Source organism: Glycine max, chromosome 19 (genome assembly GCF_000004515.6).
Source record: "Glycine max cultivar Williams 82 chromosome 19, Glycine_max_v4.0, whole genome shotgun sequence".
NCBI lineage: Eukaryota > Viridiplantae > Streptophyta > Magnoliopsida > Fabales > Fabaceae > Glycine > Glycine max.
In genome coordinates, this window is record NC_038255.2 from 47,004,206 (window position 1) to 47,021,488 (window position 17,283).

The window sequence follows — 17,283 nt, forward strand, 5'->3', positions numbered from 1 at the left end:
TCCATTTCATGTCAGTTTTGCAGGTGAGACATTTAATTTTTAGAGACGTGTGCAAAATTGACATGAGATGGACAACTCATAATATCTTTTTTCACTCTGAAATTATAATGGACGTCTGCTACATTAGTTATCACTCACAACCAAACTGGTGTTTATTTTCAAAGTCCCACTCCAACACCAATGCGAGTTCCTAACGACTGTTCTTTTGATACACTAAGCGTAGAATGCACAACACCCTTCAACTAACCAACGATCAATTAATGGATGAAATATACTACCGGCAACCATTCATAGATGCAGGTCAACAATATTTTTTTTCAATCGCTACAATTGAAAAATGATGATGATGTTTACACAATGCTAATGTGTAATGAGCAATACTCGTGTGTTGGCCCTATAGAATTATTATGTATCATTATTAGAATACTAGATGATATATTCATCAACCTGCTTCAATCAACCATCACTCCTACTCATGATGCAATTATGTATTACAACCAGAAGTGGAACATACCACGTGGGTTTTGGGGTTACTCCTTTACTGAAACTAATCCAGTAAAATTTGGCATTCCTTCAGGATGTAGCATGGACAAACTCAAGGATTTAATCAAGCAACTTGTACCTATGGGCTTCCCCCTAATGAAATTCACGAATCACACCTGGTTAGACGATTGTTCTTTCGACAACCAAGTCATGATAAGTATTCAGAAAATTTAATTGAATATGAAATAACAGAATTGAAAAATGACAAAGACGTGCTAAAGGTATTAACACAATCAAACTATTGGAAACGATTATGCACAATAGAAATTTTGGCTATTTTTAACAAACCAGTAATTCAAATAGAAGAAGACATGTATCATGCACAACATATTTCACATCATCATTAGTTTTGTCATATTTGCGTTGTAATTACAATTTTTAATATGTTTCATTATTGTCGAGTATCATCTTAGTTACTATAATTTAAAATTTTGTCTACTTTATAAGACAGATGTATCAATTATTTTTTCATGGTATTTTTTTAATTTATTTTAATACTACTAACTAATTTTATTATTATTTTAATTATAAGAACATAACAAAAAAAATCAACCAAAACATAAATTTAATTACAAAATTACATATAATATAAATAAAAAATTATACTATAATTTTATCTAATTTTTATATTTTTCTTTATATGTATATTTCTCTTCAGAAAAATGATAAAACAATCCTTCAAAAATTAATTTAATAAATAAGTAATTTAAAAATCAATTAAAAATAATTTTATATAATATAATATTTAATTTTTATAATATTTTAATTTATAAAAAAAAAAGACTTCCGTGGAGCATCCTAAACCGGTGTAGTTTGGGAATAAAAACCTTTTTTTTTCACGTGTTCGGATTCGGATGCAAGTCACACGAGGTGTTAAGTAATTAATATTTAATATTTTATTTATATAATTCTGATTTTTTAATGTAGGAAGAACAAATTAAGTTGAACTTGAAGGTGAAGTGAAATTTCTCCGCAGTCCGCTACATTCTCCGGTCTCCAGAGTGTAGTGCACAAACTTCACAAAGATGTCATTGGCATCATCTTCAACCTGGTTAACATCCCTCTCATGTGCATTCCCTGAGAAACAAACCTCAGGGTACACGTTTGTCTCAACTCTGCTTCAATGGTTTGAGTTTATTTTCCTCTCACCTTGTCCTCAGAGAGCTATATTGTCTTTCATTGATGTCGTCCTCCTCTTCTTTCTCTTTGTCTTTGCTGTCACCAAGTTCTGGAAAAGGTCCACCAACCTCAACGAACCACTCATCAGAAATAACAATAACATATCCATTTTCTTGACTACGTGGTTTAAGCTAACCTTAACTGTGGCGATTCTGTTGACTCTAGTTTACACGGTTGCTAGTGTTCTTGCTTTCAGCAGTTCCTCTGAGGTGCCGTGGAACCAAGTTGATGAGGTGTTTTGGTTAGTCCAGACCATAACACACGCGGTGCTTGTCGTCTTGATCATTCACGAGAAAAGATTTGAAGCCGTTAAACACCCTCTGTTGGTGAGACTTTATTGGATTGCGAATTTCTTTGTTATTTCTCTGTTCGCTGTTTCTGCGGTTATACGTTTGGTCTCCGTGGACGTGGATGGAACCATAAACTTTAAGGTGAATGACGTGGTGTCTTTCATTTCACTCCCTCTGTCCTTGTTTCTTCTTTTTGTTGCGGTTAAAGGATCCACTGGCATTGTTATTCCGACAGAAGAAACACGACCACTTCTTGAGGAGGAAACTAAGTTATACGATGGTGGTGATGAGACAGAATCCGAGGTTACTGGCTTCGCTTCAGCTTCTATATTATCCAAGGCATTTTGGAGTTGGATAAACCCCTTGTTGCGTAAAGGGTACAAGTCCGCGCTGAAGATTGATGAGATTCCAACGCTTTCTCCAGAGCATAGAGCTGAGAGAATGTCATCTATTTTTGAATCGAAGTGGCCTAAATCAAACGAGAGGTCGAAGCATCCGGTTAGAATCACTTTGCTTCGGTGCTTTTGGAAGGAGTTAGCCTTCAATGCTTTCCTTGCAATTATTAGGCTCTGCGTCATGTTTGTGGGGCCGGTTCTCATACAAAGTTTTGTTGATTTCACATCAGGGAAGAGAAGCTCTGAATACGAAGGATATTACCTCGTGTTGATTCTTCTCGTTTCTAAGTTCATTGAAGTCTTGGCTACTCATCATTTAAACTTCCAAGCTCAGAAGCTAGGGACGCTTTTACGGTCAACTCTTATCCCTTCTTTGTATAAAAAGGGGTTAATGCTATCATTCTCTGCTCGGCAGGATCATGGGATAGGGACTATTGTGAATTACATGGCTGTTGATACCCAGCAACTCTCGGACATGATGCTTCAGTTCAATGCTGTGTGGATCATGCCGTTTCAAGTTGCCATTGGCATGTTTCTGCTTTACAATTGTCTAGGTGCCTCATCCGTCACCGCGTTTCTCGGTCTTCTTGGTGTTTTTGTGTTTGCTGTGATTGGTACCCGTAGGAACAACCACTTCCAATACAATGTCATGAGGAACCGTGATTCTAGAATGAAGGCTGTGAATGAGATGCTTAATTACATGCGTGTGATCAAGTTCCAGGCCTGGGAGGAACATTTCAGCCAGAGAATCATGGGATTCCGTGAGACCGAGTATGGGTGGCTCTCCAAGTTGATGTTCACAATTTGTGGCAATATTGTTGTGATGTGGAGCACGCCGCTGTTGGTGTCAACTATCACATTTGGTACAGCTATTTTGCTGGGAGTTCAACTTGACGCGGCCACGGTGTTCACCACAACAACTGTGTTCAAGATATTGCAGGAGCCTATTAGGACATTCCCACAGTCTATGATATCTCTCTCACAAGCATTTATATCACTGGAGAGGTTAGACAGGTTCATGTTGAGCAGAGAATTGTTGGGTGATTCAGTTGAGAGAGAGGAAGGCTGTGGTGGAAAAACAGCAGTGGAAATCATAGATGGGACTTTTAGTTGGGATGATGATAACATGCAGCAGGACTTGAAAAATGTTAATCTGGAGATCAAAAAGGGAGAGCTTACTGCAATTGTTGGGACTGTAGGGTCAGGAAAGTCCTCTCTCCTCGCATCAATTCTTGGAGAGATGCGTAAGATTTCTGGAAAGGTATGATTTTCTGCTTTAGAATTTTGAACTATTTTTATTTAAGGATGTTTAAGGTTGAGTCTGATTACAATAATTTTATATTTCTGTGAAAGGTCCGGGTTTGTGGGAATGTTGCCTATGTTGCACAAACATCTTGGATTCAGAATGGAACTATTGAAGAGAACATTCTCTTTGGTTTACCAATGGACAGACGGAGGTACAATGAAGTTATCAGGGTGTGTTGTTTGGAGAAAGATTTGGAAATGATGGATTATGGGGATCAAACAGAAATTGGAGAGCGTGGTATCAACCTTAGTGGAGGCCAGAAGCAGCGTATACAACTTGCCAGGGCTGTATATCAAGACTGTGATATATATCTTCTTGATGATGTCTTTAGTGCTGTTGATGCTCATACCGGTTCTGAAATATTTAAGGTGGTTATTCTCAGATTTAAAGACTCCTACTCCGCATTATGTTTAACTATAATTTTACTTATTTGTATATCAAGCATGTGCTAGTCTGTTGCATGAAAAGTTCAAGTAATCTTTGCAGAATTGTTACATTAAGTGGGTTGAGCTAACAGCCTTGTCAAGACTCGAATGTTTTTGGGATGATGTACTTCATTTAACACTGGGAACAAACACGAGATGTTCTGCCATTTACAAAAAAGCTTGTGTTTATCTACATAAATATTCTTTGTTAGTTAGGTGGAAATCTATGATTCTTAATGTTTGTCGTATGCCTTTTATACAGGAATGCGTGAGGGGAGCTCTAAAAGGCAAGACCATTATTCTTGTAACGCACCAAGTAGATTTCCTACATAATGTGGATCAAATATTGGTAAGTCTCTTTTTTCTCATGTTGTTATGCTTCATCTTGTCATCTGTTTTAATCTTTAATTTTATTCGGAGAATAATTCAAATACTTTTGTATGTGCTTGCTAAAGGTGACGAGGGACGGTATGATAGTTCAATCAGGGAAATACGATGAATTATTAGATTCTGGAATGGATTTTAAAGCTCTGGTAGTTGCACATGAGACCTCCATGGCTCTAGTAGAGCAGGGTCAGGGTGTGGTCATGCCTGGTGAAAATTTGAATAAACCAATGAAATCTCCTGAGGCAAGAAATTCTGGTGAAAGCAATTCTCTTGACCGGCCTGTGTCAAGCAAGAAAAGTTCTAAACTCATCAAAGAAGAGGAGAGAGAAACCGGCAAAGTGAGCTTACATATCTATAAACTCTACTGCACTGAGGCTTTTGGGTGGTGGGGCATTACAGTAGTATTGATTTTTTCTTTGTTATGGCAAGCGTCTATGATGGCAAGTGATTATTGGCTGGCATATGAAACCTCGGAAGAACGTGCTAAAATGTTTAACCCTTCTCTGTTCATTTCCATCTATGCAATTATTACTGCTGTTTCAATTATTTTGGTAGTGATAAGATCCTACATCTTTACACTCTTGGGGCTAAAGACAGCACAAATTTTCTTCACACAAATTCTTCGTAGCATCTTGCGTGCGCCCATGTCCTTCTTTGACACTACGCCATCTGGGAGAATTCTAAGTAGGGTAAGAACTTTAGTGGCCAAGTATGTTGTGTTAAACATTCATTATATGCAAGAGTCTAATCCTTATTGATATAAACTTTTGAATTTCATATGTTAATCACTCATTTATATTAACTTATTTTTCTTTCTTAACTTTTACAGGCATCCACTGATCAGACCAATGTTGATGTCCTTCTCCCCTTGTTCACGGGAATTGTTATTGCTATGTACATTACAGTGCTCAGCATCTTGATCATCACCTGTCAAAATTCTTGGCCAACATCGTTTTTGATAATTCCTCTTATTTGGTTGAATATTTGGTACCGGGTATGAATTTTATTACCTTAATTGTCAAATGCTTTGCCTTTTCTTTGATTGCCAATGTTAAAACCCGAAAATTCGTTTCATCTAGTAACATGAATAAATGGATTTATACAATAACTTCCAGTATGTTGAAGCTATTTACAGAGTTTTCGATTGAAATATGCTAGTAATTTGAATGGTTGTTTCATAATGTGGAGAACAATAATCACTGCACTCGTTTAATAAATAATATCCATATGAATCACTAGTCACTAATCAGAATGTAATTTGTTCACAATAAATTCTTATATACTTTATGTTGATGATTTCTTTCTCTTTTATGGTCTTTCAGGGTTACTATCTTGCAACATCTCGCGAATTAACTCGCTTAGATTCAATTACCAAAGCACCAGTTATTCATCACTTCTCTGAAAGCATTGCAGGGGTCATGACAATTCGCTCATTCAGAAAGCAAAAGAATTTTTGTGAAGAAAATCTCAAACGGGTGAATGATAATTTGCGTATGGATTTCCACAACTATAGTTCTAATGTGTGGTTGGGAGTACGCTTAGAGTTGCTTGGAAGCTTTGTCTTTTGCATTTCTGCAATGTTCATGATCATCTTACCCAGCAGTATCATTAAGCCAGGTAAACTGACACTAAAGGAATTATAAACTTGTGTGTATTGTCTGTTTATAAATTAGTTACACATTGTTACTAACTATCACAATACTTCACATTATGCAGTTCTTATCTAATGTCTATTGAGTAGCTCATTTTCCAAACGAGTGATATTTATGTCGTTGTCAGTTGAATTAACGTAGTAAATTGACTGAGTTCTCTGTGTGATGTAGAAAATGTTGGTTTATCTCTCTCTTATGGGTTGTCCTTAAATGCTAGCTTGTTCTGGGCCGTATTCATGAGCTGTTTCATCGAAAACAAGATGGTATCTGTTGAGAGGATAAAGCAATTTACAAATATTCCATCAGAACCAGCATGGAATATCAAGGATCGTATGCCTCCTTCAAATTGGCCAAGTCAAGGCAATGTAGATATCAAAGACTTGCAGGTAACTTGAGTATGAACAAATTGATTATTTTACATTTGAAATCCACCTATATATGTGCAAAATAATTCATTGATTTCTATTGGTTTAAGCTACTATCCTCAGCTATATTTCCTAATCTCGAGTTTTCCATTATCAATATGCATTGAACATCAATGTTCTGATTATTTGAGCTTCTGGTGAACAGGTCAGATATCGTCTAAACACTCCTCTGGTTCTTAAAGGCATTACTTTAAGCATTAGTGGAGGTGAAAAGGTTGGTGTTGTTGGTCGAACTGGGAGCGGAAAGTCAACTTTAATTCAAGTATTCTTTAGGCTGGTGGAACCTTCACGAGGGAAAATAATAATTGATGGTATTGACATATCCGCTTTGGGGCTTCATGATCTTAGATCACGGTTTGGTATCATTCCTCAGGAGCCGGTGCTTTTTGAAGGAACTATCAGAAGCAACATTGATCCCATTGGACAGTATACAGATGAAGAAATATGGAAGGTAAGTAATGTGCCAATTAAAACCCATTTACCTGCTTGATGAAGATTTTCAAGCCTTTAGTCTAATAGTTTTTTTAATTTTTTTTATCGCTGTAGAGCTTGGAACGGTGTCAACTAAAAGAGGTTGTTGCTACTAAGCCTGAAAAGCTTGACTCTTTAGGTAGAGACTTTTACCATATTTCTTTGAGTTGCTTCCTTGGTTTCATCATTTTACTAATAGGATTGTTTGGACTTTTTAAGTGGTGGATAATGGAGAGAACTGGAGTGTTGGGCAGAGACAGTTGCTTTGTCTAGGGAGGGTCATGCTTAAGAGAAGTCGACTCTTGTTTATGGATGAGGCAACTGCTTCTGTTGATTCTCAAACCGATGGTGTGGTTCAGAAGATCATTAGAGAGGACTTTGCAGCATGTACCATCATTAGCATTGCTCACAGAATACCCACAGTCATGGACTGTGACAGAGTTTTAGTAGTAGATGCAGGTATGATATTATTATTCTCTTTGCCTTGCATTGCATTGCTCATTAAATGATCATTGTGGTTCTTGATGCTTTGACCATAGTAGCCTAAATTATGTTCTTGTTCTCTTTGTATTAGGGCGAGCCAAAGAATTTGATAAGCCCTCCAACTTGCTTCAGAGGCAATCTCTCTTTGGGGCATTAGTTCAAGAGTATGCCAATCGCTCCACTGAACTATAAGAATCTCTCGTGCTCCTTTTGACTCGTCTATGGTGGGCTTTTAGCCTAATATTCTTCTTAGGTTAAGATGATAGAAAAAGGAAAACATGAATGTTAGGGAATATATTCTTTTAACATTTTTTGAGGTGTTGGATTGTGTATTGTTTTGAGTAAAAATTCAATCCTTGTGTCCCTAACTCTTAAGCTTTTTGTCTGAACGGACGTATTTGTATGGGTTTATTAACTTTTGATTCCTCATCTTTGTACATTTTCGTTTAAGTCTCTCAATTTTTTTACTGGTCTTTCCTTTTTTTTTTTCTTTCCGTTCTTAAGTCCTAGGAAATTCTACATCAAGGACCAAAAGTGAAAGAAATTCTTTTTTAGAAAAACAGAAAAAATTACAAGGGACTAAAAATACAAATTCACAAAAAATAATAGACCAAAAAGATAATAAATCCTATTTTTATTTATATTTTTTAGGTTGCTTGTATCATATTCCTTGCAAGTATTTATGGCTGTTTTTTTATATAGGATTTATTGTTTTTTTTAATGTCGACGGGGTTTATTGTTATTTGTTGTTTTTCGTGATTTCTATTTTGTCTTGGTGACAAGTACGAGCAGTTTATGATATTCTTGTTAGTTGCAGACTCTTTGTTGTACTTATTATTTTTTATGGTGGAAATTTTTCTGAACTACGTCTCATACTTTTTACCTCAGACATTGAAGTGGTTCTCCACGTTAAAAATATAGTGCCCTTTTATCAATCATTTATATTTTTTTTTTTTTTTTTTGCTTCTGTTATATTATTTGTTTAGGTTGTATGGATATTTTTCTATGGTTATATATTACGCTCTTATATTTCTATCAAGCAGGAAATGATAGTTTGGTCACTTGGTATTTTTTATTGTTATTGTTGTATGTGTCCACCTTTGCTAGCAATTGGCATCAAAGTTGGTTCTGTTTCGTGGGTTTGCTTGATTGATTCTTACGGGTTCATTATAGTAGAATGATCTTGGAATATATTAAGTTATAATCAGAAATTATCTTAAAATATATGTATAAGGTAGCTTGTTAATGTACTTCACTTAAAAAATAAGTAAGTATATATTAATAAATTCTTTTATATAAATTTGATAATACCATATAAACATTTATTACGAATATATACAAACTAAAATACAAGTAATATTTATATATTTAATTTCTTTTTCATTTCATTTTTACTTGAAATTTTTCATTTTTTTATCATATTTATTATTATATTTTATTTTATTTATTTTTTCTGTTTCCCTTTTTTCCCCTTTCTTTCTCATTTTCTTACAGTTATCCGCACCAATTTTAACGCGAATGTTTAACATTTTTTAAAACATAAAGAATAAGGAGAGAATTTTAAAAAAAAAGAATCATTCAATTTTTTTTTTAAAAAAAATCTTCCATTTTTTAAGGTAGTCACTGAAAAAAGCATGCTGGCTGATAAATTTTCTCTGCAAAACTACAAACAAATGATTTTTAAGGTAGTCGCTGAACTTACATTTACATAGCTCGCACAACTGACACTGACAACACAGCGAAGAAGGCCGGGAACGGGAACCACGAATTAATTAATAAATATTATTTCGCCATAACCTCTTGCATCAAAAAGGAAAGGGATATTCTGATACAGGATACAGCTTTTCGCTACCTCGTCCTTATGTCACATTCACTCCTTTTCCTTCTTCAGACTTCAATTATTTTTCTTCGCTGTGAGCTGTAACACAATTTTTACTCCCATGTGAGCTGTAAGACAACTTTTAACACTTTTTTTTAACAAGTACTCAAGTATTGATTAAAATTGATCAAACACTATAAAATGAGGACACACTCATTTTTTCACATGTAAGAATAGAAGATAGATGAGTTTACATCAACTAAGGCATGAATGAGGAGTAAGCTCGCAAAATTTAATGATAAAAAAGACTAATACATTTTCACCAATAATAAAAAATACATGCAAAACATTTTTTCTTATTCATTTTCAAGATTAATATTACAATTTTGCCACACTTTTCCTTTTTTTCTTTACAGTGTTTAGGACTCTTTTGAATCTTTATATAAATAATTAATCAAGAATAATGAATAATGTTTTCTGTGACTTATATTATTAATTGATGAATGAATATATTCATCTGCAAGGAGAATAAGTAAAACATGTCATTAATAAATTTTACAATAAATTAAGAATATAAAAAGAAATGAGTAATTAATACATCGCATCTATATTTTTAGCACAAAAACTTGCACCCTTTTGTTTTTCGTACAGAGGAATGTGGGAGTAGTAATTAATATTTCAAAAGTGCTCGTAGATCTTACCAAAAGGAAAAACACTACTCCAAACTATGTATGTGGCTTGATTGATTTCTGTTCATTAACCATCAAAAACTCACTCCATTGCACTGTACAAGTTCGTGCATAATGTTAAAGCAGCCATCTTAGTAATTTATTAATAAATAGCTCTGTTTTTCAGTGGTGTGCATCAGGCAGAGAAGCTGAGAGACCATGTGAGGGAAAAGTTGAAGGTGAAGTTTGGTCACATAAACATCACAAACATGTCATTGGCATCATCTTCAACTTGGTTAAAATCCCTCACATGTGCATTCCGTTAAAAACAAACTGGATGGAGAAATAGGTTAACATAATAATAAATTCTATAGCAGAGTAATGTCTGGTGGGGAAATAGGTCAACATAATAACAAACTAAATAATAGGATAATAAGCAACGAAAATAAATTCTTTCGAACTTGCAAGAACTTACAATTTGTTTAAGGTGAAAAACCTCTCAATGCAAAGATAAAAATCACTAGTCGTCCAAATCAATACAAGAGAGTCTCCAACAAGGTGCACTCAAATGTGTTACAAACAGTCAAATCAAAATAGACCTTCAATTGATGCAATAAAGATAACAAGATGAAACCTCAAAATATAGAGTAGAGAATGTGAAACACTTATATCTCTCTCAAGATATCTTTTTGACAATCCAACTAGATAATTTGAAGTATCATTTGTATAGAAATTGCTGTCCAAAAATCAGTCCAATCTAACAATAAACAAATCTGCAGTTACCATCTCAAAAACGCTCTCTGGTGGGTATAGGAAAATTACCGTCATTCTTCCTCTTCTTTCTCTCTCAATAATTTTCTCTATCAATGATTTTCTCTATCAATTATTTGTTTGTAACTGTTTTTTTTTTCTCAAATGAGTTCTTCTTTCTATCTAATTTGAGTCCTCTCTACTCAAATAAGTGAGAGAAAATAAGTCTTCTCATTTGAATCTTTACAAAGGAGCCCAAAAAACACAACACAGGGGACACATTTGTCTCAACTCTGCTTCAATGGTTTGAGTTTATTTTCCTCTCACCTTGTCCTCAAAGAGCTATATTGTCTTTCGTTGATGTCGACCTCTCTTCTTTCTCTTCTATGTTGTCAAGCTCTAGAAAAGGTCCACCTTCAGTGGCGGTTCCTCCACTGAATTCAACAAACCACTCATCACAAACAACAGAATCGTTTTCTCAATAACTATGCAGTTTAAGCTAACCTTAATTGCAGAGGTTGTTTTCACCATACTCTACATTGTTGCTTACGTTCTTTTGTTTAGCAGTTCCTCTGAAGTGTCGTGGAAGCAAGTTGACGAGGTGTTATGGTTACTCCAGGCCATAACACATGTAGGGCTTGCCGTCTTAATAATCCACGAGAAAAGATTTGAAGCGGTTAAATACCCTCCTTCAGATTGAGTTTATCGGATTGCGAATTTCTCTGTTATTTTGTTGTTCACTGTTTCTGCGGTTATATGTTTGGTCTCCGTGGACGTGGATGGAACCAAAGGCTTCAAGGTAGACGAGGTGGTCTCTTTCATTTTATTCCCTCTGTCATTATTTCTTGTTGTTGTGGCGGTTAAGGGATCCAATGGCATTGTTTTGTCGGAAGAAAGTCAAGAAACACAACAACATCTTGTTGACGACAAAATGACAGAATCTGAGGTTACTGACTTCGCTTCAGCTTCTCTGTTATCCAAGGCATTTTGGATTTGGATAAACCCCTTATTGCGTAAAGGGTACAAGTTCGCGCTGAAGATTGATTAGATTCCAACGCTTTCTCCAGAGCATAGAGCTGAGAGAATGTCGTCTATTTTTTAATCAAAATGGCCTAAATCAAATGAGAGGTCGAAGCATCCTGTTAACATCACTTTGCTTCAGTGCTTTTGGAAGGAGTTAGCCTTCACTGCGTTTCTTGCAATCATTAGGCTCTGCATCATGTTTGTGGGGTCGGTTCTCATACAAAGTTTCGTAGATTTCACGTCAGGGAAGAGAAGCTATGCATATGAAGGATACTACCTCGTGTTGATTCTTCTCGTTTCTAAGTTCATTGAAGTCTTGACAACTCATCATTTCAACTTCCAAGCTCAGAAGGTTGGGATGCTTATACGGTGCACCCTTATCCCTTCTTTGTATAAAAAGAGACTAAAGCTATCGTTCTCTGCACGGCAGGATCATGGGGTAGGGACCATAGTGAATTACATGGTTGTTGATACACAACAACTCTCTGACATGATGCTTCAGTTACATGCTGTGTGGATGATGCCACTTCAAGTTGTATTGGCCTTGTTCTGCTTTACAATTGTTTAGGTGCCTCAGTGGTCACGACGTTTATTGGTCTTCTTGGTGTTTTTGTCTATTCTGTGATTGGTAATCGTAGGAACAACTACTTCCAACACAATGTGATGATCAACCGTGACTCGAGAATGAGATGCTTAATTACATGCGTGTGATCAAGGCCTGGGAGGAACATTTCAGCCAGAGAATTATGGGTTTCCGCGAGATGGAGTATGGGTGGTTCTCCAAGTTGATGTACTCAATTTGTGGCACTATTGTTGTGATGTGGAGCACGCCGATGTTGGTGTCAACTCTTACGTTTGGTACGACTATTTTGCTAGGAGTTCAGCTTGATGCAACCACAGTCTTCACCATAACAATTGTGTTCAAGTTATTGCAAAAGCCTATTAGGACATTCCCACAACCTATGATATCTCTTTCACAAGCAATGATATCACTGGAGAGGATGGATAGGTTCATGTTGAGCAGGGAATTGTCGAACGATTCAGATGAGAGAGAGGAAGGTTTTGGTGGACAAACAACAACGGAAATCATAGATGGTACTTTTAGTTGGGATCATGATAACAACATGCAGCAGGACTTGAAAAATATTAATTTGGAGATCAAAAAGGGGGAGCTTACAACAATTGTTGGGTCTGTAGGGTCAAGAAAGTCATCTCTTATTGCATCAATTCTTGGAGAGATGCACAAGCGTTGATGGATTGACAATTGAGAAGTACATTAATTTGTACTAAGTAATAAAGTTAAAACAGAAGTTTGAATATCGAATTTACAAAGATTTTATTTGTACTTAGATAGATAAATATTTTATTAATAAAAGAAGTTAAAGAAAATTGTTTTGAAAAGGTTATGAGAAAATAATAATTTAAATTGACAAAAAATTAAATTAAATAAAAGGAGAAATTAAACAAAAATTTAAATTAATTAATTAAAAATAGAAAAGAAAAGAAAAGCCAATTATTATACAAGTTAAAAACAGAAAGGAAAAGAAAAGTCATCCTTTGATATAATGTTAATAATTTTTCTCTATTCATAATTATTTCAATTTACACTTACGTCTACTAGTATACTCTAATTTTGGCACCCGCATGAAAGAGTCTAATTTATCTATTTTCTCAATACTTTTGTAAAGCTAAAATAGTAAATTACATTAAGAATAGAGATATATAACAGACTAAACAAATATCAACATATCCCTAGTGATGACTTTATTTACATATTCTCTCCCAATTCTATTAGAAGAAATAACTCTCAATGTTTGATTCTCCTTCTTTTAACTTTTGTCTTCTATAAAGAATGATATTCTCTTTATGTGTGTCTTTTTCTTCTTCTGTCTTCTTCTTTTATAAGTGCAAATTAATGGTTTCTTATAATAAGCTCATTTTTACTTTCCCGAATTAACCCGTTTTCCTAAATTAGTCTATTTTCCTTAATTAGTTCTACTTTCATTAATTAACTATTTTCCTTATTTAGTTTGCATTCCTTAATTATTTATGTTTTCTTGAATTATCTTACTTTTTTGGACTTTATTTTACTCACTAAACATCATAAATTCATCACTTTTAATATTTTTTTCACAAAAACTTAATGATATTAATTTAACAATTATTTACTTAAAAAATTAAAAGAAAAAAATTACAAATTCCTATATAATTTAATCCAAAAATATACTCATAATTAATCGTTATAAGCAGAATTTTTGGAAAGCTAGTAGTTCATAATTTAGAACTTATTTATTTAAGGATGTTTATGGTTGAGTCTGATTGCAATGACTATATATCTATGTGACAGGTTCGGGTTTGTGGGAGTGTTGCTTATGTTGCACAAATATCTTGGATTCAGAATGGAACTATTGAAGAAAACATTCTCTTTGGTTTACCAATGGACAGATAGAGGTAAAATGAAGCTATCAGGGTTTGTTGTTTGGAGAAAGATTTGGAGTTGATGGATTGTGGGGATCAGACAGAAATTGGAGAGCGTGGTATCAATCTGAGTGGAGGCCAGATGCAGCGCATACAACTTGTCAGGGCTGTATACCAAGTATGTAGTGTTAAACATGCATTATATACAATAGTCTAATCCTAATTGAGAATAAACATAATGACATGTTTTTGTTTCTTAACTTCTGCAGGCATCCACTGATCAGACCAATGTTGATGTGCTTCTCCCCTTGTTCATGGGAGTTGCTATTGCCATATACATTACAGTGCTCAGCATCTTCATCATCACCTGTCAAACTTCTTGGCCTACAGTGTTTTTGATAATCCCTCTTGTTTGGTTGAATATATGGTACCGGGTATGAATGTAATTACTTATTACCCTGATTGTCAAATGCCTTGCCTTTCTTTGAATTGCCAATGTGTAAAACCGAAAATTTGTTTCATCTAGTAACATGAATGAATGGATTTATTGTATAGCTCCCATTATGTTGAAGTTATTTACAGAGTTATCCATTCAAATTACATTGAATTTCGAATGGTTGTGTTTCATAATGTGGAGAACAGTCACCACTATTCTTACTTGTTTGACAAATAAAATCCATATTAGTCACTAGTTTGAATGTAATTTGTTCGCAATTGAATATATATGGTATACTTTGTTAACGATTTTTGTGTTTTCAGGGTTACTTTCTTGCATCATCTCGTGAGTTAACTCGCCTGGATTCAATTACCAAAGCACCAGTTATTCATTACTTCTCTGAAAGCATTGCAGGGGTCATGACAATTCGTGCATTCAGAAAGCAAAAAAAGTTTTGTGAAGAAAACCTCAAACGGGTAAATGCTAATTTGCGGATGGATTTCCACAACTATAGTTCTACTTAGTGGTTGGGATTTCGCATAGAATTGTTTGGAAGCTTTGTCTTTTGCATTTCTGCCATGTTCATGATCATCTTACCCAGCAGTATCATAAAGCCAGGTAAACTGACACAGGAATTCTAAACTTATGTTTCTATTGTCTTTTTATAAATTAGTAATTCTTTCTCATTACAATAATGCTTCTTAAAATTACTCAGTTTTTAGGCAGGTGGAACCTTCGGGAGGGAAAATAATAATTGATGATATTGACGTATCCAACTTGGGGCTTCATGATCTTAGATCACGGTTTGGTATCATTCCTCAGGAGCCAGTGCTTTTTGAAGGAACTGTCAGAAGCAACATTGATCCAATTGGACAATATACAGATGAAGAAATATGGAAGGTAAGTAATGCGCCAATTGAAATCCATTTATCTGTTTGATGAAGATTTTCAAGCCATTAGTCTAATATTTTTTTAATTGCTGTAGAGCTTGGAACGCTGTCAATTAAAAGAGGCTGTTGCTGCCAAGCCTGAAAAGCTTGACACTTTAGGTAGACACTTTTACCATATTTCTTTGAGCTGTTACTTTAGTTTCATTATTTTACTAATGGGAATGTTGTTTGAACTTTTCAGTGGCGGATAATGGAGAGAACTGGAGTGTGTGACCGAGGCAGTTGCTTTGTCTAGGGCGGGTTATACTCAAGCAAAGCCGGCTCTTGCTTATGGACGAGGCAACTGCTTCTGTTGATTCTCAAACCGATGGTGTAATTCAAAAGATCATTAGAGAGGACTTTGCAGCCTGCACAATCATCAGCATTGTGGACTGTGACAAAGTTTTAGTTGTAGATGCAGGTGTGATATTATTATTTATTCTCTTTGCATTCCTCTATAAAATCTAAATGATCCTCTTTGTTTTGATGCATTGACCTTAGTAGGCTAAATTATGTTATTGTTTTTCTTTGTGTTAGGGCGAGCGAAAGAATATAATAAGCCCTCCAACTTGCTTCAGAGCCAGTCTCTCTTTAGGGCATTAGTTCAAGAGTATGCCAACCGCTCCACTGGATATAAGAAATCGAGAATCTCTAATGTTCCTCTTGACATGTCTGCCCTCGTCATCCATATATTAATGAAAAAATCAAAATGTCTCAATAAAGAATCACAAGCCATTTGTTTGATCTTAGATATACAATTGCATGTATATAGGAGATATTCTTTGCTTGTCTTCTTTAAGTATTTATATTAAACTGAGAGTTTATTATAAATGATTCCTTGTAAACTGAACGTAGTAATACTTTATTTAGAAGTTAGCTTGGCTGGGTAGGCTGCGAGCTAAGTCTAGGACTGGTTTCGATTTAATTTTGATTATTGGATCATATATGTCATGAAGTTTAAAACTCGATAGTTTAAGACTAGAGTCACGTGATTCAGTGCAAGTCAACTCACATGGTTGGTTCTACGAATGTCTGACAATACAAAACCTCAGTGTAAGGCTACCATACCAGTCGATTTCTATTTATTAGATATGGTCAATAATTTTTTTTCCTTTTAGTATAAGATTTCGTTTTATTTCTCTTGCATATTAATTATTTTTTTAATTAAAATACTTTGAATTATTCTTTTCTCTTTTATAACGATTGAAGAAGATGAATAAATTCCTAATAATATAAACAAATTTAATGTTAACAATTAAATTAATTGATTTTCTTAATAAACACAAATTAATTAATTATATCTTATAATCATTACACATTTGTATCATATCATATGCCTACTCCCTACCCACCTAATCCCATTGAGTATTCCAACTTCCAACTTAGAGTAGCTTTATTGGAGGATCTTCTTAGATCTTGGTGTGAAAGATCCGTTCTTTGGAAATTTCCCACTAGAGAGAAATGAAAGATCTTCACGTTGAAAGATCAGTTCCTCCACAAAACCCTAAAGATCCCAAGAATAACATTAAAAAATCATGTTTTTCTTAGATTAACAGATTTTGGAGGGGAAGGGGAAGGGAAGTGTGGCCGAGGAGAGGATGGGGTTGTAGAAGGGGAAGGGTGGCTGCAGAGTTCAGTGCAGCGACAATCGTTGACGAGTAGTAGCAAAAACAAACGGATCTGA

The 17,283-nt window shown here is 34.8% G+C and overlaps 1 protein-coding gene and 1 pseudogene across 1 annotated transcript; both read left to right on the forward strand.

Annotated features, from left to right (window-relative positions):
• The first annotated feature begins 1,467 nt into the window (after positions 1 to 1,467).
• LOC100808752 (ABC transporter C family member 4) lies at positions 1,468 to 8,023 on the forward strand. The gene is made up of 11 exons (XM_003553602.5): positions 1,468 to 3,668; positions 3,761 to 4,081; positions 4,401 to 4,487; positions 4,594 to 5,214; positions 5,355 to 5,519; positions 5,848 to 6,142; positions 6,349 to 6,563; positions 6,748 to 7,053; positions 7,149 to 7,212; positions 7,293 to 7,532; positions 7,648 to 8,023. Exons 1-11 carry the CDS (start codon positions 1,569 to 1,571, stop codon positions 7,746 to 7,748), a joined length of 4,515 nt encoding a protein of 1,504 aa, XP_003553650.1. The 5' UTR covers positions 1,468 to 1,568; the 3' UTR covers positions 7,749 to 8,023.
• Positions 8,024 to 10,984: 2,961 nt separating this feature from the next.
• Positions 10,985 to 17,283, forward strand: LOC100809296 (ABC transporter C family member 14-like; annotated as a pseudogene).